General features: G+C 39.9%; 1 protein-coding gene across 1 annotated transcript in view; it reads right to left on the bottom strand.

Annotated features, from left to right (window-relative positions):
- Nucleotides 1–6640: 6640 nt before the first annotated feature.
- hs3st1l2 (heparan sulfate (glucosamine) 3-O-sulfotransferase 1-like 2) overlaps nt 6641–25120 on the bottom strand; it is a 36122-nt gene continuing 17642 nt past the window's right edge. Inside the window, exons 2-3 of the mRNA XM_022207694.2 lie at nt 13458–13842; nt 6641–8040 (exon numbers count right to left, since the gene is read on the bottom strand). Of these exons, the coding sequence (XP_022063386.1) occupies nt 7375–8040; nt 13458–13715 (924 nt within the window). The 5' untranslated portion in view covers nt 13716–13842 and the 3' untranslated portion in view covers nt 6641–7374. The remainder of the gene's footprint in view (nt 8041–13457; nt 13843–25120) is intronic.

The raw sequence follows: 25120 nt of genomic DNA, 5'->3' as shown, positions 1-25120 counted from the left end.
TTGCCTTACAGTGTGTTTTAAGCTGTTGATTTACAGGTGTGTTTCTCCCTCGAAAAAACAGATATTGGGGCTAAAAAGTCTTGTTTGAAAACTCTGTAAACTTTTCACTCATTTTTTAAAAAAAATAATGAGCGCATGAAAAAGTTAAAAGTAGAATATCTGCTAAATAAAATGCACCATTGTATCAACAGTAGAAAGAAGCCACGACCGTTTTCACAGTGATTCCTGTCATGGAGATGAAACTACAGCTGGAATCATGCAGCCACTGTGATCGTTTTGTCTTAGTTTTTAAGTTTCTGATCAGCTGATAAAACAGACATCGCTAAAAAAAGATTTTATGAAAAGTTAAATGTTTCAGCTCAGAATATTTCCTTACAACTCTACAATTTCATTTTACAGATGCTTTTATCCAAAGCGAGGTGTATCTGAAAATAGACACAACACAAACAAGGATCTAGTCAGGAGGGAACAACCTGGATAAGTGCCATAAAACACTCCACCACTTTTTGTTTCCTGTCTCCAGTCGCACCTCATCCACCCACTAGGGGTCCTCAGAGTTTCTTTCTGCCACACCTACCTCACCTGTTCCACGTCTTCCAATCAGTTGTGGTGCTTTTATGCTGGCCATCTTTGCCTGTTTCTCTCTGTTGGATTGTCTCTGATGTGTTAAGTGGGTTTCTGTGTTCTGTCACCTGCCGGCCTGCCAACCTTCCTGTAAGCTTCCATTTTACACTTTTAAAATAAACCACCTGAACTGTTCCTTCTCAAACAAACCGTGACAAATATACCACACAGAGGCTTCAACTAATTTATTTAAATGTGTAGTCAAACAATTTGAATATGATTAGTTGGTTTCTAGTAAGAGTTAAATGAGGCAATTGAACCTCCTCTCAGGTATGAACAGTAAATGTGATGCAGCAGCTGCTTAACTTAGCTTAGCTTAGCTCAGCTCTGCATAAAGACTGTATACATAGGGAAGAAGTGGCCCTGTGGATGTACTATGAAGCAAGTTTGACATAGCCAAGGTTTATTTAGCTCTCTTGACAAAGCCTTTCATTCAAATTCATTACAGAAAATAAGTGCCGCGACTGCAAATTATGTAAGAGGAATGCTGGCAGAAAATTGTTAATGGTGTAAGTTAATGTACTTACTTTACCACTCGGTGCACTCTCAATGCACCTAGCGTGACAGCTGCACATTAGAGCTTCAACTTTACACTTTATACATGGTACTAGAGAAGTGCACTGATGTCTGAAACTGTCCCACAATGAAGGATATGGGGAAATAACTTTAGTTTTTAGTCAGAGTCAGATTTATGTGCATGATTGAATATTCTCACCAACATAATTAAGAATGTTCTAATCCATCTTCTATTAGCAGCAATACCAGTAACTTTATAGTAAATCAGGACCAGGCATGAAGACATTTCGACAGAGGTTCAAGGGCACAAAGATGTAACTGCCGGGACTTGTTCAGTGGTAGTACTAATATACGGGTCAACAAGTTTACAGATAAAGTGCATTTCCTCAGTTTAGAATCTACATCTTTTAAAGAAAGTATCAGAAAAAGAACTGGTTGAAGGGTGACATTTCTTTGAGCTGATTTAAATCAAACTCTGAACATCCGCTGTGTGCAATAGCAAAGCCGGGTTAGAAGACAACCAACTTACTGACACTGAAAACTTGTGATTTTAGACTCAACCTGCTTTGTTAATCCATTAATCTGGTTTTAAAGCGCATCCCTCTGGGTACATGCGTCCTTCCATCTCCATCTAAACTAAGAATGCTGAGAGTTTCCTGAAATGTTGGACTTTTCTTTAAATGCTGAAAAAATTACAGTTCATTCATACTCTTTATACAGATATTTGTTTTCATCATTCTCATTCTTTTCACTCACGCTGAGAAGACTCCTCAAAGAGTCTGACTGGTTTTCTCCTGTGCATCCCAACAACACCTTGGTGTCATGCTCATCTTATTATTTCCTTTTCAGTTGTCAGTGTCGGATAATCCTTTTATCATACAAATGATGCTGGAGAGATGAGTGATGAGACAGCAGAGGAACAATTAACTCTGACAATGACAGGAACAAAAACTGATTTATTGGAAAATATTTACAGCCACTTCTGTTTCTGAAGTTTTGTTTACTCGACTGAGAGGTGGAATGACTCTGACAGGATAAAGCTTCAGATGCTGAGTGGCTCACAGCCAAACATTGACAGTTAGGATCTTACCTTTGCAGAAAGATCTCCACATCCTGAGGCACACTTGGTCTTTTCTTTGGGAGGAAATCAGATCTGAGTCACACTGTTTTAATGTTTCGCACAAATGGACATGTATCAAGATTTAACCGGATCTTCTAAATCAGACTCCTGCTGCTTTGCTATATTCGTCTGTCTGCACTTGGCTGTTGTATCTTTTCTGAGGAATAGTTGAGCACATTTGCATCACATTTGCTCTACTAACAAGATTAAGACTTTAGAGCCCAGATAAGTAGATCTGTGAGGCTGCGTCATGTCAGTCGGAGATGGCTGAAAAGAGTCTATGATTTATGGCTGTTGCATTTCGCTCCATGGGGGTAGACTTTGTTTGAACATTGGATCTAAGACATTAAGCTCTGAACATCATCCTGCAGGAAATGTTCGGCATTGAATGATTGAATTCCTGCATTTTGGTGAATTTCTATGCACCAGTTTGCTCTTTTTCTTATAGAAATTGTGGTGGAAATATTTGTTTCTGCAAAGGGAAATGCAAATTTGGGATGAAACCACAAAAATATTGTATTAGTCCATCAAGAGAAAACCAATCAGCAATTTTACTCTGCCGTAAATATTCAAATAATTGATTAATCATTATATTTAAAAAAAAAATTTTAAATTTCTTTTTATTGAGCATCAACAATATGATACATAATCACACAAACAGAAGAATCACAATGCCCGTGTTTATATTTTAACTTTTCTCCCACCCCCAAGAACATGTTGGACACCAATCCATAAAAAAACATATGATTAAATGAGATGAAACTGGATATGTAATCATTATAGTTTTAAAGGAAAAATGTCCCAGATCTCCTGGTTCCAGGTTGTGAGTATGTGCAGCATTTTTGTGTGTCACATCTTTGGAATAAGGACACTTTGTTTGGCACTTTTATGACTTATTATAATAAAATGATGACTGTATTTAACCCCCCCCCCCAATTCTAACCAACCAATTTTGGTGTCAACACTTTATCCAGGAGTGAGCAAAAACTGAAAGTAAACGGTGAGTGAAAATAAAACTCAAATCTAAGCATAACGACAGACAAGATATGCCAACAGTGTGCACGATTTTTTGCAGACTTCTGGAAAAGAAAATAACTGTGCAAACATGAGCCTCCATCCTCCCCTTCTACCTTCTGACATGAACTTTGTTGCTCCTTCAAACTGGAAGCCTTCCCTACAACATTATAAGTTGTTTTTTTTGTGGGTTTTTTTTTTTTTCAAAATTGTCCAAAGAATATATTTAGAATTTCCTCTCTGGCTCTCTTTTGTGTTTTTGGTTTGTTCTTTTTTTTTTTTTTTTTTTTGGGGGGGGGTGGGGGTACCTTTTTAAATGTGCATGTGGCATCCTTTCACGTCATTTTAATTAATTCATAAACTCGGGCATTAAGAACTCATGTGTTTCAGCAAGATTTCTGGTCCTTTTCCGGACCTATCACATATATTTGACATGCCAAAGAAGAAATAGCAGCAACTTGTCGAGGCATTATTGAAAGAACATTAAAAGTTCTTTGCTTCTCTCATGTTTTTCTTGGGTTGGATGGTAGTGTTGGAAGAAAACGCCAAAAACACCAATACTGCAAGGGTTCACGGAGTAGGTATGTACAAAGTTTCATGGCAATCCATCTGATAGTTGGTAAAGATATTTAAAGTGGTGAACTGATCAACATTTCCATCCCTCGAGCTGCTCACGTGGCTAAAAACCACAGATTGAACTTGCTGTCACAATAAAAGTAGTGATGGCCAATTATTAGAATTAAAAATGACACTAAAATAAGGATTTAATAATAAAACCGATGCTGAGAATCCCCCTCGGATCAAAACAAAGTTGGTTATGAAGCTGCTGCAAACTTATGAACTGCAATACATTAAATAAATATTTCTATGATTAAATACGACATCAGATATGCTGTCCACACGAGTGTGGGCCTCTGCGGGAACACATGAAAGACCGAGCTGCCTCACATCTTCAAAGAGCGAGAATCATTTGTTTATTCTTACATCTCCCTTTGTCTCCGTCTTTAGTTTACTCTGGAGAACGGTGGGAGGGTGACAGCCGGAGGTCAACCTTCAGCTCCTATTCTCCTCCGCAGCAGATGCCTGAAATGCGGCGCACAAAACGGTAACCACATGTAAGGTAATGATCCATTTCACTAGTTCCAGTTTCGACTAGTGTCTGGCTAAGCAAGAGTTATCATTTACTTTGGTTCAACTCTTGCACAAAGAGTGATGGATTCAATAATGAGCGAAGATCTAAAAGCAGCACTGATATTTTAACAAATTCTATCCATTTTATGTAACATTGGGGGAAAAGTATTTATAGGTCCAGTCGTTGTCCTCTCTACAACAGAATAGATGTCATGAAACAACCAACTATGCGTTATACTGGAAATGATAATGAGCAGGTCATAGAGGAGCAATCAGAAGTTGGGATTGAGCCACACTGAGTTGATGATGTTGTTGGTCCTGAAAGTCTTGGCAAAGTTGGTGGATATTTTGGGAGACGGGATTACATCGTTGGATTTGTCTTTTTAGAGCTGTTTGATTTCATGGAACCGGGTACTCCAGCTTCCTCCCACAGTACAAAAGACATGCTGAGGTTTATTGGTCACTCTAAATTGTGCATAGGTGTGGATGTGATTGTTTTTCTCTGTATCTGTAGCCCTGTGATTGACTGGTGACATGTCCAGGGTGTCCCCTGCCTTCGCCTTAACTCATCTGGGATAGACTCCAGCTCCCCTGCAACCCTAATGAACATTAAGTGGTGTATAAATGATGGATTAATGGATTATTTCATGCACAACAAATGGTAGAGTTGTGGACATTCAAGTGCCTGTCTACAGCCTTAACTTACATCCAGCAGCCAACAGCCCCTTCTGGTCATTTTCTCGTCATCTGTGGTTTTACATAACTTGAATAAAGCTGCATTTTGTGTTTTCTTAATAGTACCTGATCAAAGGAGTGTCTGTGCGTACTGGTCTCACAAGCTGATTGTTGTCCTTTAAAGATTCACTGGACAAAGGTGTGAATTAAGTCAGTGGTTTAGAATTTCTCACCAGCTCAGAAACCTTTTTCACACTATCAGCCACACTGTACCATTTTCTAGCAATAAAAGTGATATTTTTACCTTTTACTCCAAGTCAAAAAGCAAGACCACTTACATGCACATTAATGTGTTCTTGATAAAAGTGAAACAAGAACAGCAGTCACACTCTTTTCAGTAAAAACACAAAAAAGCTGCACCTTAAAGTCAATTTTCCCTGCCTTAATATTGAAGTGATATGAGATTGATATGTGATCTTTGGGAATTCAGAGGTTCAGTGTCATTACAGGAAGACAAGATATTGCTCCACTTTAGAGTTTAAAGCTGCACTCATCACCTCTAGAACACTCTGTTGGACACTTTTATGACGTATTATTAAACCTCAGCCATCTAGTTGTAACCCAAGAAAATTAAAGGTGGAGTGTGAGATTCTCATCTAATTTAAAATAATTTTTGTCAGTTGAAAGCAAAAAACGTATTTTAACCAAAACTGATATTTTTACGGCCTTAACAGTCATTTTTGTGTCGAAGAGGAATGATACAACACAAGACACACAATCAGATATTTGCAGACTTTCGCAAAAGTCCTGTGACAACTTGCAGCCTCAACGTACCTTCTTACATGGATTTTGTTGCTCTTTCAAACAGAAAACCTTTCCTACAACATCATAAGTGAGAGAATTATGTTTCTTTTGAAGTGTTAAGGATTTAATTTAGTTGTAAGAGGTTGTAATTTTGTGGAGTCAGTGCTGGAAGGGAACGGGAGGCACATTCTAACTGTGTACATTTGCTATCTGGCTGAATATCAACAAACTTTCTTCAGAATTTTATAGAGTTTTATATTCATTGAAGGCTTAGACCACTGCACCGTTTAATTTTGTGTCATCTTGCACCCTTTTCACTGTGTTGTAGTGAAAGTATACAAACAGCCAGGGTAAAAACAGCCTTACTCTTGTTTAATCGTGTGATTTGAATGTTCTGATGATAAGTCAGCCTGTCAGTCCTTTCAGATGCACTGAATTAAAGTAAGAAACCATTCAAGCTTTGCATAAAGTGAAGATCTGAACACATTCGGACCCATAGGTGTAATCTGTTACCGTGTGGTGGTGAACCTTGAGGTAATTCCATGGCAGGAATAACTTAATAATGAAAAGAAAGGTAGGCTGGCTTTGATCCTCGATGTAAAGAACATGTTGGATAGACATTGACAGAGAACATCTTCATACACTTTGAGACAGAGAAGTTTCCAGAGAGACCTGTCAGTGACTTTGTACCTCCATGTCTTTATGTTTGAAGTTTCAAAACCTGTTAAATCTCAGCGCTGGGTTCAGGCAGGAGACTATAGGACTGAAGACATTTATTCGAAGGACATCTTACAAAAAGAAAACACAAACAAACATAGCACTGTATTGGCTTTCAATGTAAAAAGAAATGTGCCTATTTTCAAAAAAAGCTAAAAAATAGATCTTTTCACTGAGCGTCTAATTCAACCTGGTAAAAAAATAACAAAACAATGAAGTGAAACTAAAGTAAAACATTCCTTACTAACACATCAAACTTGTACAGCTGTTGAGAAAATCAAAGCAATGAGTCTGTTTTTGTTTGAAATGGTTTACATTGATTGACTTTTTATGCAATTGGAGTTCATAGTGCAACAATTACTCAGTTCGGCCATCTTTTCACCGCTTATCTACCTCACTTCAAAGTCTGCACCTCTTCCTTCTTAGGAACTAACGAGCGGTTTGTCGTATTTTCAGTCTCAAACTTGTGTATGGCACGGTTGTTGTAGCTTTGTCAAGTGAGTTTATTCAAGGAGGCACCAGCATGGTCATGGTAAAGGTTTGTGTCCGCCACATCCTCAACAGTTTGACTTCTCCACGTCCTCTCACACAAACGCTGCACTTGTTGGCCACATTTATACCTGAGTGGGGATCAACAAAAAGAGATGTTTATGACTTTAATGAAACTAATATTCTTCCACTCATCTACCTACAAAAACACACAAACATTTGTCTTTCTCCCTCCGCGTCCCTGAATTTGTTTTATTGTTCAGGAGGTGTTTGGTTTCTGTGGATCAGCACCAGGAAAACGACCTCCCAACCATTTCAAAGAATAACTTGTTGGGCTTCCTGAAGTATCTGCAAAGCTTCTTCAAAGCCTGGGTGCTGAGCGGTGCATGCGGCCGGCCTTTGGACTCGTCCAGGCACTTGTCGTGTCCGGCAGACAGGAGGCAGTAGAAGCCCTTGGTGGTGTTGTAGTAGAAGTTGCTGGGGTTGATCCTGGGCGGCAGGTCCAGAAACCTCTCCGCCTTTCTCAGCTCAGGGAAGGGATCCCGAATGAGCGCATCACCGTCCACCACATGGATCTGCTCCCTGGGGAAGACCTCCAGCCAGCGGGCCAGATGTTGGTGGTACAGGCTCCTCTGCAGTGCCTTGTATCCGGGGTCGATGTGGCCTTTGTGCAGCAGCAGCTCCTCCAGTGACTGGTAAGGCTTGTGTCGGGTCAGGCGGTTGTGCAGGACCTGGGTGTAGTCTGAGACCAGCCTCTCAGCGGGGTCCCGGACAATGAGCAACAAACGGACGGCAGGGTTCATGTCCCAAACACGAGCTGGAACCTGAGGGGCTGCAAAGTAGCCGGGGGTTTTCTCCACCGTTAGCTGGCCAGGGAGGGTGAAGGGCATCTGGGCTCGGTACCAGACGAGGCCCCGGCGATAGTGTTCCTCCACGTTGAAGTAGTGCACCTGTCAGACATGCAGAAATTGGAACGGTGTTTATGCAGATATGATACAAAAAAGCTACTTTCCTTTCATTTTTATGCCAGTTACTGGAAAAGTACCTGGAAGAGACATACTGATGCCTTTAACATACAAATGGTAATTCGAGGTGGGCTATGGGGTCAGAGTGTGATTGGGCCGGTCTTTGTTGTCCTTGTTGTTGATCTTCTTATTTTCCAGTAGGGTACTGATATGTTGTGAATGTGGTGGTGTGGTGTGAGGGGTTGGAAAATGAAAAGCAATGTTTCTTCCATCGCCTTTTCAAACCTTGCGAGTAACTGTAAGTTAGTGGGAATTGTAAATGTTTAATTGTATATGCGGGGTGTTGAAATAAACTTAAATTCTTGTTGATGTTGAATATTTGGATTTCTAAGCCTGTTTACCATCTAAAAATCTCTCAGCTCTTCCTATGTTGTTCTCATCTTGTCTCAAACAATCTTTTCTTTGCATCTAGTTTTCCAACTTTGCAGTCTTCACCTTAAAGATAAAAGATGACGTTAGCGCTGCTTTGTGGAATATTTTCTCACTCTTCCTGAAGGTCTTGGCAAAGTTGCTGGATATTTTGGAGGACACATTGTTGGACTTGGCTGTTTAGAACTGTTGGATTCTTAAACAATAAATGGTAGAGTTGTAGACATTCAAGTGCCTGTCTACAGCCATAACTGACACTGCAGCATCCAGCAGGCCAACAGCCCATTTTGAGCTTTTTCTCGTCAAATCTCGTTGAATAACTTGACTGCATTTTTACACCTTTTATAGAAAGCAGTCAAAGGAATGTCTATGTTCTGGTCACACTATCTGGTCATTGCCCATTAAAGCCACAACTGACTAATGTAGAAATTGAATAAGTTGCTGAGAACTTATAACAAGGTGAACAGCTCGGTCAACTAAAATTAACCATTTTCCAACCAGATCAATAGAGATGAGATTTTTAACTTCTACTCCAAGTCAGAAACAAGACCATTTGCATGCACATTTCTGTTTTCTTTGATAAAAATGAAACAACAGCAGCCATAGTCTTTTGAGTAAAACACAGAAAAGCAGCACTTCAAGAAAGTCAATTTTCCTTGCCTTAAAATTCAGGCAAAATTTTGTTTGCACTGATCAGTATTCATGATTATGTTCCCTTTACGATGTTCATGTTCCTCGAGAAAACTAAAGTTGGAGTATTGATTCTGTACATTCATTTTAATGCCACTTGTTGATGCAGTTGTGTTGACTTTTTAGACTTCTGAGCCTTTTTAGCATCTGAAAAACTCTCTGCTCTTTTCACTTTGTCCCCATCTTGTCCAAACCAATCTTGTCTTTGGAGTTGGCTTTCCAACTTTGCAGTCCTCACCTTAAATCATCCTGATTAGAAGTTCCCTCTGTGCTGCCTTTCTAAGGACAGGCCTGTCATCATTCATAACCATGAACGTCGACAAGAAGCGGCATATAAGTCGAGCTGGCTTCGCTTTGATTTTATCTGCATCTTTCTGCATTTAAGGAGATAAAGTATGTGTGCTGTCTGAAGTAAATTCCTCTTGGACCTGCGGTTGACCTCATATTTGATCCTTGTTTCAGTATTAAAGAATTTGCTTGAGTTATAGTTCACCTAGAGAGGAAAATATTCACAGATTAGCCTTGATTTAGTGGCAGAACAACTCTATAAACTTGTGTTTAAGCAGCTCAGGCAGAGCACTGATGTTGAACTTCCATTAGCTGCTCAGTTTGCATCAACTGTTTGCATTTCATCCAGACTTCAGGGACAGAAGTGTGTAACTTTTGTTGACTGTACAAATATTTACAGTATAATACGACTATGATTTGTAGGGTGGACACATAGATTTAATAAGTTCTCACGGATCTTTACTAGCAAAGTGCCCTCAGAAAAAAAGAAAGTTATTCACAGTGAGAAATGGCCCCTCTAACACTGTAAATTATTAATGTCATAACCTTTAAGCAGCATTTTAATATTGTAGATGGTCCAAGTGGCCTCGGGTCTGACTTCTTTCTGCACTGTTGGGAAGTTTAAAATTCAGGAAGGCTTTGTATTTTACGAGTCCCACAGTGAATGTAAAAGTCAGGCCAGTGATAAACTTGAGATTTTTTCTAGATCACCGTGCTCCTGCTTATTGTCAGACTCCTGTGTGGTGTAATATGTCCAGTGCTATCATATTATAATTGTTTTGTTTTCCCAACAATTACAGTAGTTTACTAGCCCAGCCATGCTATACCCATGTTTCTGACGGCACAAGGGTCTAGGGAAGCTCGACAGGGAGGGAGGCGGGCTAAAAGGTTGTCTATCAAATTCCTCTGCAGCAATTGGGTAGGTATACAACCAATCAACGCAACGAATAGGCTGACGTAGTTCCGAGAGCACCGGCGGATTGTGGCTAAGTCCCATTAGCTTCCCAACCAGCAGAGCCGCGGAGCCAACTGGTATATTAAGGATTTGCCATATCCCGTCGGCATAAGTCCAAATACGTCTTTCTTCTCAATGAAACACTTCAGTGCCGTCCTTTGTTTATCTTTCAAGTTGAATTTTAGCTTCAAATCTTTAAGGGCTGTGGCCAAAGCCGAGTCGAAAGATAACTGTTTATTGTGCGCCGGTTGTTTCTGTCAGAATCGTCGCGCCTCTGTCGTCACTTCGTTACACCCGCCTTCTGACTCTACACTTCATGGTGATTGGTCCGGCCAGTTTTAGGAGAATCCAGCCTCGAACCTTATGGAGGGTAACTAGACCCACCCTGGCAGAGAATTAAATTCGTTGCCATGGGTTGTCTAGCGCAGCTAGGATCGTAGTTTACTGCAATGGAAAACACAGAAAAAGCTGCAACTTCTCATATTTAAAAAGCAGCATTTAAGTACTTTTTGTCTAAACTAAGTTACCAATAATGAAAGCTTGTACATGTATAATTTAATAATTGATTGAAACAAACTGATCAATAAACTTACTGCTTCAGTATTCAAATTAACTATTTCCTAATAAAATCTGGTGAAATATGTTTATCCAAAGTGGAAATAAGAATAAAGCTAAGTAAAGTAATTTTACCTGAAACATGTATAAGGTTGAATACATTATACAGCTGTAGAGGAATAATTATCATGTCTTGTTTCCCTCTCAATTCTTATTTAAAGTATGTAAAGTTCAGAGGCATAACATATAAACACTGATTTTACAGCTGTGTTCATTTGGATTGCAAATGATTTCTTAAACTATTAATGGGTAGGTGCGGTATTAAGTTCCTTTCCATGTCTGGATCCTGTATGAAATGTTTAAAAAAAATGGAGAGAAAAAACACTCTTAGAAGTAAAAGTCAAAATCTAACTTGTGATAGAAATGACTGAAATATAATATTAATTTGAGATTTTTTTTAACAGTTAATGCAAGATTTGATTTTAAAGAAGATTTAGGCTGTCCAGTCAAGAAGACTGCAGCGCTTCAGCTTATAACAAAATGTCCTCGCTGGAATTTGTTATTCGGAAAGAAAAGACAACGGTGACCTTGTCCTCATTGCGGTCTGGTATGATCGGCTGGTGGGCGAAGAACAACTGAGCAGATTCTGAAGAGTGGAATCTGGTTTATAGGCCCAGAGTAAACACATTCGTTTAAAGGACTGATGTTATTCATCAAGTCATTATGAGATGATCAAAGTATCGCCAATGAAATTTTGTGTCCTCCAGTAATGTGTCTCTTGTGACTTGTATATAAATGGCATCTTTGAGTGATAGTTTTATCTTTACTTACAAATAGCTCATTTAATTTGTTTCCAAATTAAGGGATCAGTCGCCTCAAAAGGGTCACAAGATAAATCTAAGAGGCCTTCAGATGATTAAGGGGAGTTTTAATACGCAAATGCATTTTTATATTTCCATCTTTAAAGGTCCCATATGGTGAAAATCCTTTTTATTGTGTTTTGTGGTTGTTGTAATCTTGGATGTGTAAAGTGAAAGCTGTTCAGATATGGAGGAGTTTATTCTGCGATTCTAGATAACCTCCCAGCTTTACAAGCCAGTAAGAATTTTACTGAGCTGCTACCTTCCAACTGAAGAATCAGTATTTGTCCAGCTTAAACTTTGTACAATTCTGACTCATCAGGGTTTTCAGGTGAGAAAATCAGAAAGAACTGCCTCCTCACAGTCCACCAGGCTAGAGCTGCTTCTGCTAACTGTAAAATGTCTAAGGCACAAGCCAAGGTCACCAAATGTTCTGCTTTTGACTGTAAGAGCGAACACAAGAATCTCTATGTACCACTAGCATCTGAGAAACTGAAAATCCACAACATTAGGAAAATTCTTGGTATTAGCATGTTGTGTGGCTAATGTGTTCAATGTGTCCATTAGCTTTCATTGTCTGATTGTAGGTCTGTGAAAATTGTAAAGCTGAGATTACAGAAAGACGGATAAAGGACGTGTTGTGTTGCTGTGCTTTGCTGTCGCCTGTTGTGCTTCAGATCAACTTAAACTCAGCTTCTGTTTATATTTGTTGACTTCTCTCCTGCTCTCTGTGCTCATGTTTACTGCATTTTAATGCGGTAGAATTCCCCCCCAAAACTGCTGTCATTTACATACATTCCTGGTTCTGTTGTCAGAGGAAAGAGTGTGAAATAGTGACCAGAAAACAGCCCATTAAGAGTACATGTCAACAAGCAGTCACTTCAGAGTCATTTCCACTTGACTATATTACTGACTTTTATAACTACAGTGTTGTCTGACAAACCCAACATACACACGATTCATAACCAACTGCTGTGCTTTGAATTTGTCTATATTTCCATGTGAAATAATTGCTCAGAGAGAAAATTAGAAACGATAGAAAGTCTTAATCTCACACAATCGTAACACTCAGATGCAGAGAGTTTTCTTCTTGAAGGGGGCGTGGACAACAGAAGCACAGCTGAATTTAAAACTCCTGAAACAGACTGTTTAGAACCAGGCTAAAGCCAGGGGTTGTACAGTTGTGGTGAAATCTTTGCAGTTTTTTTGAACTAGCAATGTGAAAGACACTTTCTGGGGACAGTAATTTGCTATAAAGAGGAACCTTTAACCTGTTTATGAGAAGTATAAAATACTGTGAAATGAAACTTTGTGAGACACGAAAAGGCATTTGAAATCGCAGACATCTTTAAAATGGACTTAATTTGACATATATTGGAATATAATAGCAGATTTTTTTTAAAGTTGTGAATTCTTAACCAGAAATCTAACTCATTGCTACAGCTGTCAAATAAATGTAGTGGAGGAACAAGTGCTGTCTTTCACTGTGAAATGTGCACAGCAGCTGAAGATGGAAATACTCAAGAACAGCTCAAGTATTTCAAAAATATCCTTAAGTACAGCCTGAGTAAATCACTCCAGTGCTGGTGAAAGTGCAGTTCTTAGGTGCAGTGATGGCGTCTTACCTCAGCCTTTGCCACTTCCACATCTGGGTGCAGGTTGAGCATCTCCAGCAGGGCTCTGGTGCCGCCTTTCCGCACGCCAATAATAATAGCTCCGGGCAGCCGCTGCTGGGTGGCATTGTAAGAGGAGGAGGATGATGATGATGAAGGGAAATAGACAGGAGAACTGGAACCCCCGGCGCGTAATTCCCTTAAGCACACAGACAGCTGAGTCTGCAGCAGCAGAAGCACCAGCAGCGCTAGTAGCACCGTCCACAGCATGGTGCCCGACACACAGGGAGCTGGAGAGCCGGCTATGAGCGCACACTCATGAAGCTCACACACTAGTGGGCTGTGCTTGTTATCAGGCAGCAGGGGGCCTCAGGAGGGAGCTCTTCAATTGGACAACCTATGAGGCAAGAAAAAAGAAAAAAAGGTTATTGTCCACTCTTGCTGTCTCACTCTGCCACTGTGTTCTTTAAAACCAGCTCTAGGTGGTAGTGACACAAGAATGCCTCTGATAATCACGTAAAATGAGTTTAAGTTCAAATTAATCAGGAATCTTTGATGTTGAGTTTGTCACTGTCTTTAAACGCATTTTGGTTGAGATATAGACTGTACAGGAATCCAGATTATTCACCTGTTTTCATATCTCTGCATCTTCAGGCTGCCTGTTTAAATATTTGTATCTTTGACTTGCAGAAGTGCCAAAAAGTGCATCAAAACTTCAGAATACTTGACAGTTTATAGGAGGGAATGGGGCTATAATGTGTAAAATAAAGTATTTATTTGATTGCCTAAAGTTGCTGACTTGATATAAAGCCAAAATTATCGGACAGTGTGCTTGTTTTTAAGGGAAAAACATTTTTGGTACAGTAAGCCTCAATCTCCCCTGAAATACTCAAACATCTAGTATTTAGTACAGCTCTTAAATTAAACGTGCACAGAGGGGATAGGACAAGATGTGCAGTATTTTTATTTCTCAGATGTAATATTTTAGCTTCATGTGTAATATTTCATTCCCATTTGCAACAAATGAAAATGCTTTATAATCATAACTTATCAGTAAATCATTCCTTTTAGGTGAAACGGTACAAACAAATGATAGTTATTACTGTTGTAGCACAGCTTTATCTGAGCCTGTAGGTAAAATGAAAGCACCTTACTTCATAAGATAAGTTTATTAATCCTGAAAGAAACTCTTGTTCCAGATATTGCTCAGAAAAAAACACTGACCTAACACAACAATGATAGCAGGGCCTAAAAAGTAGAAAACAATAAGATATAAGTGCAAAATAAAATAAGTTGGCAATGCTGGCAATTACACTGAGGGAATAGGTAATATCGCATACGATAATGAAATAATAAAATCAAATGAAGCTAAAATACTACATCTGAGAAATGAAAATATGAAATATTCCACATGTAATCAGTATCTTGTTCTATCCCCTCTGTGCACATATATGATTACTCTGCCAAGGAATGCGGCTGAGTTATGTCACGATCTGCGTACGTTTGTCTGTCTGTCAGTCTGTCTGTGGGCAACATCATTCAAAAACGGAAAAACACATTTGGATAAAAATTTTAGGGAAGGTCAGGAATGACACAAGGACCAACTGTTTTGATTTTGGCAATGATGTGGCTTATAGTCTGGATCCACAGATTTGTTAAAGATTTCTATATCATTGCAAGATAGCGGCATGGCATCACTGTAACTATGACAACAAGTGAACACTATCACATGATTGCGATCCTACTACAAATCCACCACTGCGGACTTATCCATGGGAAATCATACAACGAATGAGCAGCCCAGGCATAGTACTGCGCTCTCGGAGTGCTTTTCTTGTTTCATAACTAGAATTATCCACATATTAGGTGCAATACTAGATGTCTGTGCAGAGTTCTTCAGTGGAGATTACATAAAAGTATCTCTTCCTCTAAAAACAAGTAGACCGTCATATGATTTTGGCTTCATATCAGCATTACTAATACTGTACCGACAAACATTTAAGTATTACAATTTTAAGTGAGTAAATTACAACATTATTTTAAACATTATAGCCCCATTCTCAGCTAAAAACAGTGAAGTATTCTGAAATTTCGATGCACTTTTTTGCACTTCTACAAGTCAAAGACGCAAATAGTTAATCAGACGCCCTGCAGACGCACATCTTTGTAAAGCAGGTGAATCTGTGTGTGTCCTGATTAAACAAGGACCGAATCTGAAATGTTTCCTCTGAGTGGGGGGGGCTGCAGCGTCAGCAGCACTCCGATTATTGAAGTGCAGTCACAGTGCAGTTTCTTTTCATGTCGCATAGCAGTCGTTTAACACACGCATGCTTGCTCGACTGTTTCATGATCCCATATGTCTTGAAACTGCTCCTCGCTGTGATGTGCCATTTCCTTTTTACAAAGTCCCAGTCCAAGTGGTGGCGGTTTCAGCTCAGAATACAGGGCTGTGATGTGATTATGGACAGAAAATATTAAAATATTAATCAACATCTGAAGCGGACAGAGTGGAGAGGCATTGAAAATTCATGCGGTTATGAGGTTTAGGGTCTCCCCAAGGAGCACTAACGCCCTTCTGACTTCAGCTGAACCACTTTTACTGTACAGAAGACAAGTTCCAGTGGATGGCGAACGTCTGAATCCTGCAGTAAGTCTCATGGAGCAGTTGGAGTTTAATCTGCGTGGAGTCAACTGATCTTTCATCCGAGACAGTTTTATTTCAGCGTAGCAGCATCATCCAATCTGCTGCCAGAAACAAACCAACCTCAGTTTCATATGATCAGCCGATACCACCTCTGGGAACGTTTCTGACCACAACATTATGCTCATTCAGACACAATGAATAGTGGAGGACTTCCTGCCCTTGAGCAAGGCACAAAGGCTGTGTCCGAAATCACATACTAACGTACTACATACTACATACTCAATGAGTATATACTGTATACTGCGTACTATAAGTATGATTAGAATGCCGACCGTTCACACTGTAGTATGCTACTATGTTTCCCATAATGCATTTCAAACCTCCGACAACAAAAACCGGAAGTACGGCTATCAAATATCTTGGCTGAATGCCGGCTTCAGGTCGATTTTACGCTAACAAACAGTCACATAATTAATGTGGCAATTTCAAGCCAGCACTCCTCATGCAGTTATTAGCCAGATTATGCGAATCGTTTCAATTGTAGCTGCAGGCTACTGGAGGTAGCTGCTACTTGTTCTGTATGCAAAGCGAGCTGCTGCAACTAGCTGCTGGCATTCAGTAGCACGTTGTGAGGCGTCTGACAAATTTAAAACGTTGGTCAGAAAACGCCTATTTCTCAAATCTGTGGGGTGATTAGGATGACTACTTAAATAAAATAAAATAAAAATCGCCCCAGTCCGGCCACAGATCCCGCGGAGGCTTGCATTTCGGTGGATAGCTCGCAAAGCATTATGGGGCGGTTGAGTATGACTAGTGTGGTCACCGCGCATATTTAAAAATTTTCCGGATATAGTATACATCCGGGTATTTCTCGCGTACTCAGTCTTTTCATACTATCTAATGTGAACGCACTACATACTTATTTTGACGTCACATTTAGTATGAGTAGTACGTTAGTATGCCATTTCGGACACAGCCAGAGACTCCCATGAGTTCAAACACAACCAACCGGCTGCTCAAACATGCACAACTCTGTGTAGTGAAAAGAGCTGTTGTGTCTGAGCGACCACAGGATTTGTTTTGACAAAAGCTCACAGTTCTGACCAGAATCTGACCCTCAAGCAGTAAAGTGTGACAACCGAAGACGAGTGCAAACTGGAAATTCAAGAGATGCACGTCCCAATGTTGTCTGTGCAGTTGCTTGAGGAAAAAAATCTACCTTCAGTCAGCCATATTGGCTCAACAACACCTATAGAGGGATGTATGGAGTTAGCTTAGCTTACCATAAATACCCGTCATTTTAAAATCAGCATATTTCCACGTGTCGTAGCAATGACATTCTCTATATCTACTACTAATAATAATGTCATTATCTGTCAATCAATCATGTTTAATAACTGCCTCTTGTTTAATAAATGCTCTTATTTTACTATATGAAGTCCAATCTTGCTCACACAGTACAGTTTTGTCTTTATTCTTATTTTTACACAGTGCATTTTTATTTTTTTAATTTATTTTATCATCATTCTACTTTTTTGCAATGACTTTGTGGTCTTTTTTTCTGTTAGGCTGCTAATCCACAGAGCTGCTAAATCTCCTCTCGTTTAACAATGACAGTATCTATTTTGTTCTGTGCTGTGCTGTGCTATTCGTACTAATAATGTTGTAAACTTTTGCAACCACATAAGACATCTCCCATTTAAACATGAGACAATTACAGAATACTTCATTTTCTCTTAATTTTGTCTAATTTTTAGAAATGTATTTACAATATCAAACTTGAAATGAAATGTGTATATATTCATAATTAATAATAATAATAATATTGTTTAGTCATTCTGCATTATAGGTTTATACACATTTTGTTGATTTTTTGTGTATTTAAAAACACACACAAAAAATAAACTTAAAGAAAGAAAAAATGTGCTTGAGTAACACGTTGAATGCAGTACTTTTACTCGAGTACGTTTAAGCTTTTAAACTACTCAAGTAAAGCCCCTGGATGCTTCCTCCCTCCTTGGAAACGAAGAACAGAAACCAACGTCTGCTGGACGTTACACGCAGATGTTTGTGATTTTGCAGATATAGACATCCGTTTAGCTACGTAGCATATTATGGCTGCTTTAGAGAGAGAGACTGAAGCATTTCTGTTCTAGTAGCAGTCCTTAAAAGGCTTGGAGTTGTACTTTGACTTTCATTTTTTGTACATAACACGTCACACAGTTGTTTCCACAGCACCAAATCCCTGCTCCTGTCCTGTTTGTCACTGTGCTTTTCCTGTTGTTTTCATTGTTGTTATTGTTGTTATTGTGCCGAAGCTGCACTGACGCGACTGAGTTATTAATTAGTGTAACCGTGTTCTGGTTCAGAGGAGGAATCCTGTCTAGGGTTGTTCCTGTAGCGGAGCACTAATTGCACCTTGAGGGAGCAGAATCCTGATCCTATCCCCCGGCTTAGTGACACTGGCGTCATCCAGCCAACCTTTGCCCTCCCTCGTTGGCTCTAGATGGGAGTCTCAGTGTTACAGCAGTGTGTGGAATTTGTTGGTGTTGGTGTTCTGGGTGTGGTCACCACAGTGTTGCAGTAAGCAGTGAGGAAAAAACTCAACATGATGTAATTCTTCCTTTCATTTGCATCTTCATTGATTTTCCTTGAGTGATGTGTAACCACAGCATAATCAAATAACAGTCATAAACAACAGCTTCAGACCAGCAAATGTGTGAATGATGAAGTTAAATTCACATTTATTTAAGTTTTAATGACAGTTTTTCTGTCACTTGAGTAATTTTTGGTGCAAAGTCGGAAATATTGAAGCTTTACCAAAAATGTAATCGTCCCAGTAACAGGGGCGAAGTGGTACTATTTACAAATGACAAAATGATATTAAACACCAACTGCAGTATGATGTTTATTATTCAGAGCAGTTTAGAAGCTTAGTGTTGTGGTCAACCCCAAAATAACTTTCAGCCTTAGCATAATTTAAACAAGTGAGTTATATAAACATTCACCACCTCCACAGTTGTCAGGAACAGGAAAATTAGCTATAGATACCAAAACCTTTATTTGTTCCAGGGTGTAAACATGTTTATTTCTGTTGTGAAATTGGACATTTTATCATGGGGGTCAATGAGGATTGACTCGCTTTTGCAGCCAGCCTCAAGTGGCCATTTGAGGAACTGCAAGCTTAATTTTTCAGACCTGGAGCTCCCTGCTTGATGTTAATGTTCCTCTGTGAAGATGAACAATGTATCTCACCCCAGAATGTGGACTAGTTACGTTGTGAGATGCTTAAGGATGTCTCGGACAGTTATTACCCTTTGTGGTCAGATGTGGACCTGTGACTAAGTGGATCCAAGAGTGCTTGTTGTGTTTCAGCTAAAAATGAATCTCTCTGGCTTTGTGTGAGTTGAAATAGATTCGCAAGATCTCCAAAATTACACACAAAAGAATTTATATGTGTCAAAATGATTTTGGATTCTTGTTGTATCCGATCCCCATTTTAGATAATGTCCATCCAGTACAGTCGACCATGATTCTGCTTACCATCTTGCTCTGCTCTTTATTTTCTGATTACAGACTCATCATATTTGAGTTTGGCTGATATCAGCTGTCCTACATATGAACTCTGCCTCGTGTACATTAGCTGCTGGCAGCGAGAATTCCTGATTCAGAGCACCTACAGTCATCATTTTGATGTGAAGTGGCAAAGTGTGGGCTGATGCCAATCACGGTGTGGGGTGTGTGCGCTTTTTGTGTGAGTGTGAGCACCCAAGGCAAAGCGAGAGATGTTTTGGGAGGTGTGTGTGTGCGTCGCTGTGTAGATATGTGTGCTGCACAGAGACGCATGGCTTGTGTTAAGTGGTTGCATGAGTCCCTTGTGACTTCTCTGTAAGCTGGAATATTCCCCTGCTGTCTAGTCGCTTCACTTCCACCTCGTGACCCTCCTCCTCCTCCTCCATACCCTCCTCCTCACCTCCGCTTGTTCGTTCACTCGTCCTCTTTAACCCTCACCTCTGCTCTCCATTTCCGCTCCCGACTCTTTCTTCCTGAGTTGTTTGAATCCCTCCACTGTTTATGCGGCTCTGCTAACAAACCCCCAGCACCCTGCTAATGGGGATGCCCTGCAGCAGCCTCTCAGCTGCTCATAAATAAAACACAAGCGCACCCTTCTGCCCTGAAATATTTTTGAGTCAATGAACTTTTAATCTTGATGAACTGGAAATGAGACAGGGTTGGAGTCGGATATGAGAAACAGCCTCATGGACACGTCAGAGTGAAGCGAACACCGAGCCTTGATTAGACGTTAGTTCAAGGCTGAAAAAAGACTGTTTGGGCCAAATGGAGGCTTGGGAAACATTTCTGGGAACTGGGCCACAAAAACAGTAATTTGCATCTTTAACAAATAAAGGGTGTAAAAATGAATGTCTAAGAAAATATTGAACATATTTGTCACATGAAAAAACTCCATCCATATTTGCACAGTAGTCTTTACTGTTCTATAAAATATCTTGATTCAGATCTTTAACCCTCTGAACCTCAAGCAATTTCTGGCAATGTTTTTTCTCCTTTTTTTGCTCTTTATTTTTCACTGCAGTATACAGTCCTGCACCTCCTATGGAAACAGAACAACCTTGACTAGATACAGAGAGAATCCAGAAATGTCTTTTCTACAACATAATACAGTCATGATGCCAGGCATCGTATAGTAAGAAAAATGAAAGTTGGATTTCTTGATCATTTATCTATACAAAAATTTAACCCAAAATGGAATCGGCATGTGCAACATTTGGCCACACATGTTGCCAATTCTGGAAAAAACTGTGACTTTAAATGATATAGATATTTTACTACATTTTTTTTCTTGCTTGTCTCTGCCTGCAGTTCAGCCTAAAAGTTACTTTTAAAGCTGTTGTGTCACTATTGATTGCAGCTGAGTCAGTCATAGCTTCACAGATGTAAAGAGGAGCACACAATTTTCAGTTTTTTCACAGTCTGGTTCATTTCAATTCAATTCAGCTTTATTCCAGACACTGGGTCCAAATACACACACCATAAGAACAAGGACACAACAAGACACAGAAAAGATACAATCAAAAACAGTTAAAACGTCCCTTTAAAGAGACAGCTGTACCAGTGCTTCCACATCCCAGACTGATAGCGAGTGGCACTACAGCCAATATTCACCAGTGACACAATCACTTCATTATTTGAGATATTCAGTCTACAAATAAAACTGTACATCATCTTACGCAGTGTGGCTTGCAGAGTGTTAATTCCGGCTGAGACAAACATCTCACTCACACTAGCCCATCTTGGTCTCCTAAGTAGAACACGCAAGGCGTCATTGTAGGCCACCTGCAGTCTTTGTAATGTTCCTTTCTTGTACTTAGTCCAAAGGTGAGCAGTGTACAAAGGCGTGATATATATTGGTTAGTCCAAGCAATTTATTTTTGCTGAATTTTTAAACTTGATGTGCGAAATAAAAATGTTCTGAAGAATTGTCACAATTTTAAGCTAAGATTTGGTGAAATTTTCCAATGGAATGGCAGTAATTCTTTACATGGTATAGTGTCTTGCTGTAACAAATAATGCAGTTTTGATGTGTTTTTTTTAAATTGGTTAATCCATTTAGTTTCTCAGGTTTTAAATTGATTCTATTCATACAATTCCAAAACAGTCAATTTGCACTTTGTTGAAAAACTGACTAAAAAGCAACAAAATATGTGCATACACAATACATGCACTACCATTCAAAGCCTTTGGATCATCTACACAAGTTCATGTTTTTCATGAAAACATACTTTTAAGATAATTGCACAAGGGTTTTCTAATCATCAATGAGCCTTTCAACACCATTAGCTAACACAATGTAGCATTAGAACACAGGAGTGATGGTTGCTGGAAATGTTCCTCTGTACCCCTATGGAGATATTCCATTAAAAACCAGCCGTTTCCAGCTAGAATAGTCGTTTACCACATTAATAATTTCTAGACTGTATTTCTGATTAGTTTAATGTTATTTTCATTGAAAAAAAAATGCTTTTCTTTCAAAAATAAGGACATTTCTGAGTGCCCACAAACCTTTAAACAGTAGCGTATATGTATTGTAATGTCATTTTTCATGTATTTTCTATCTGAGTTTTTGGGGGTCCGACACTTAACACCAGCTGAAGTCGACTTGCATTCATAAAATCACGACTGCCTATGACCAGGTGAAGTGCTGCTTTTCTTTGTTACACTGTCCCTTGAAGCAGCACTTAATCATATGAATGATTCCGGGATTATTATTATTAATGTTATCATGAATCATGAAAAACTGCTTTTCTTTCAGAAAAATGAACATTTCTAAGTGACGTCAAACTTTTGAACCTTGGTGTATGCATTCCTTCAGTATTCCTTGAAATATACATGTATAAGTGCCTTTTCTCATGAAAAAAACACAAGGTAATTTGGAACAAAGACATCTCTGCTTAGTTTCACTGGCTGAACTGCTCTCTTTATTGTCACCATATGAGCCCTTAGTTAGCCTCTAAGCTCTGCTCAATGAGCCTCGCATGAGTCATTGCAAGTCCTTGTCTTTCCTGCTCTTCGCTTCTTGTGATTCACATTAGCCGGCATGGATGGAACGAGCAAACGGCAGCAACAACAACAACAATGCCAAGATTGTCAATGATGCATGAATTCTCCACACTGACAAACACTCGTATCTCGCCAGGCTGGAGAAGATCGAGATGGAGGGAGAGAAGAGAGGACGGGGGGGAAGGGTGGAGTGTAATTATCTGTGAAAGGCAGATGCTGCTATCTGCATTTTTTGGGAGAACACCAGTGTCTTATAAGTTGTGGTGTGTGTCTGTGTGTGCGTGCATCTCTTCTCATCTGCATGTGTGTGCGGCGCCTTTGCCTTTTGTGCAAACGCGCAGCATGTGACTGCCTGCGATCCAGGCCCGTGGAAATATCTTTCTTACTGAGCGATGGTATTTGGGGGGTGGGGAAGGATTATCCTGTGCAGAGAGACGGAGGGGACGGGTGGCAGCGATGTGGGATGGGGTTGAGGTGCTGCTGGTGTGTGTGCTCTGCAGGAGGGGGTGTGTGTGTGAGGCAGCAAGAAGATTGTCCTTGGTAGGGGGTTGCATGGTGAACCGCTTTGGCTTGCCAAGCTTGTCATATCACCAAGGCTGTGAAAGTCAGATAAAACTCTCTCTGTCCTCCTTCCCTTTTCTTTCCCCTTTAATTCAGCCCCCCCCTTCATCCATCTCTGGTCTTTCTTCTTTGCTTTTATTCGTCTGGGTCTCACCTTCATCTCTGCAGCCGTTTCTCTTTTTTGTAGCGCCACCACACTTTCTCAGTTTTCCGTTTGTCTCCATGCACCTTGTCGTGATCAGTTGCTGATTACAACAAAGGCGTGACTGCCTTTAAGGATAACAAAGGAAATGTAACGTGGCTGGTCCCATTTCCATCCCTTTCCCATTAGCCGCCTGCAGAGGAGGGTCTGTAATCTAAATAGATGGAGCCATCTGAGAAAGCTGGGAATCGGTCATGCTTCCAGATCAGGCCGACCACCAGCGTTCCTCCCGTGGACCTCGGTTATCACACAGAAAGGAAGGAGGACAATGAACAGTAAGAATCTGCACGGTAGTTTGCGATGATTGAGTAGAGAAAAGACACTCGAGAGATTCTTCAAGTCCACCCTTGTCCTTTTCCCATCACAATATGATACAAAAAACCCTTTTAAGCTCAACAAAGCTTCGTAGCTGCTGCCAGGTCCTTCAAAGTTCAGTGATAAGATGAAAGAAACATGAGACGTGGATGAGAGAGAGAAAAGACCTCTTGACTGTCTATTGAAGTCAAGGAGTTTCACCTCTTCCAGGCGCCCCGTCTATCTGTGCGAGGAGTTCGAGGCACCCTGCTCCAGGTACTGAGCCTGGGGAAAGATACGCTTAAGTTGTCTGCATGAGTGGAAGATTTGATGTTTTCCTGAAAGACGGAGAGGACGAAACAGACTCAGGGAGAAGAACAGAAGAGCCTGAGTGGGTCCTGACATGATCCTCTTTCTCTCTTTACCTCTTTCTCAGAACTTTGTCTCGGTATATTTTGTCTCTGCCCTTCAGGAGATCTTTGAGCCTCTTTTGTCTTTGCCCCACAAAACCATTTCACACATATTTTGAATAATAAATCTGTTTTGCGGTGTGACAGTGCCATGGCTAGTGTTTGATTAGGTTTGGTATGAGAAAAAAAGCGTAGTTTGAGTTGAAATGGGGAAGGTGACGGGTTAAATAAGATGTTTTCAAGGGACGAACAAAGAGAATTCTTCCGCAATAAAGTCTGCAAGTGTAAAAGACATGCTATCTTTAAAAAGAACACCAAATTGGCACCATTTATCTGAGTCAAACTGTAAAAACCAGAAGAATTGTCAGATTTTCAACTTCCTTTAAACTAACCACAAGTGATGCTGTCCAAAGGAAACAGCCAAGACTAATCTTAATCATGTTGTCAGATCTCCCTATTCAGCTGGTTTCTTTTCTAATTTTGAGAAAAGTATTAGTGTTGTACTAAAATTTCATTTGTACTTGGATAAATTGTATTTGTATTTTGTTATGATGCATGACTATGTTGTGACCAGCGTCAAGCACCAAGGTCTAATAACACTGAGAGAATTCCTCGGCTGAGAAGAAAAGCAAAGCTGTGCTGTGTGAAGGACGGATGCTATTATAAGTCTACATTTTATCTTTTTGTCTGGGTCAGATCTCAGAACACGAGCCTGGTGTCGGAGCTCAGCCCTTTCAGCTGGAATATTCACTCTGCATTGCTCTTCTTTATTATTCATTGTTACTCCTTTTACTCTTCAATAAATTACAAAGACAAATACTGTTGCACCTTGACTGTTTTTGCTACGGCTCATCCAGATTTTCAGGAACACTTATTGCTATAACAAATAACATTTTAGATTAAAGTGTGCTTCCAACTTTGTCATGTCATTCACACTGGAAAAAATTACAAAATGAAGTCCACATGCCAGGATGTTTTCCATGGT

The sequence above is a fragment of the Acanthochromis polyacanthus genome, chromosome 7 (genome assembly GCF_021347895.1).
Source record: "Acanthochromis polyacanthus isolate Apoly-LR-REF ecotype Palm Island chromosome 7, KAUST_Apoly_ChrSc, whole genome shotgun sequence".
NCBI classification, from domain to species: domain Eukaryota; kingdom Metazoa; phylum Chordata; class Actinopteri; family Pomacentridae; genus Acanthochromis; species Acanthochromis polyacanthus.
The sequence above is the reverse complement of the archived record's forward strand: the minus strand, read 5'-3'. Positions and strand labels throughout refer to the sequence as shown.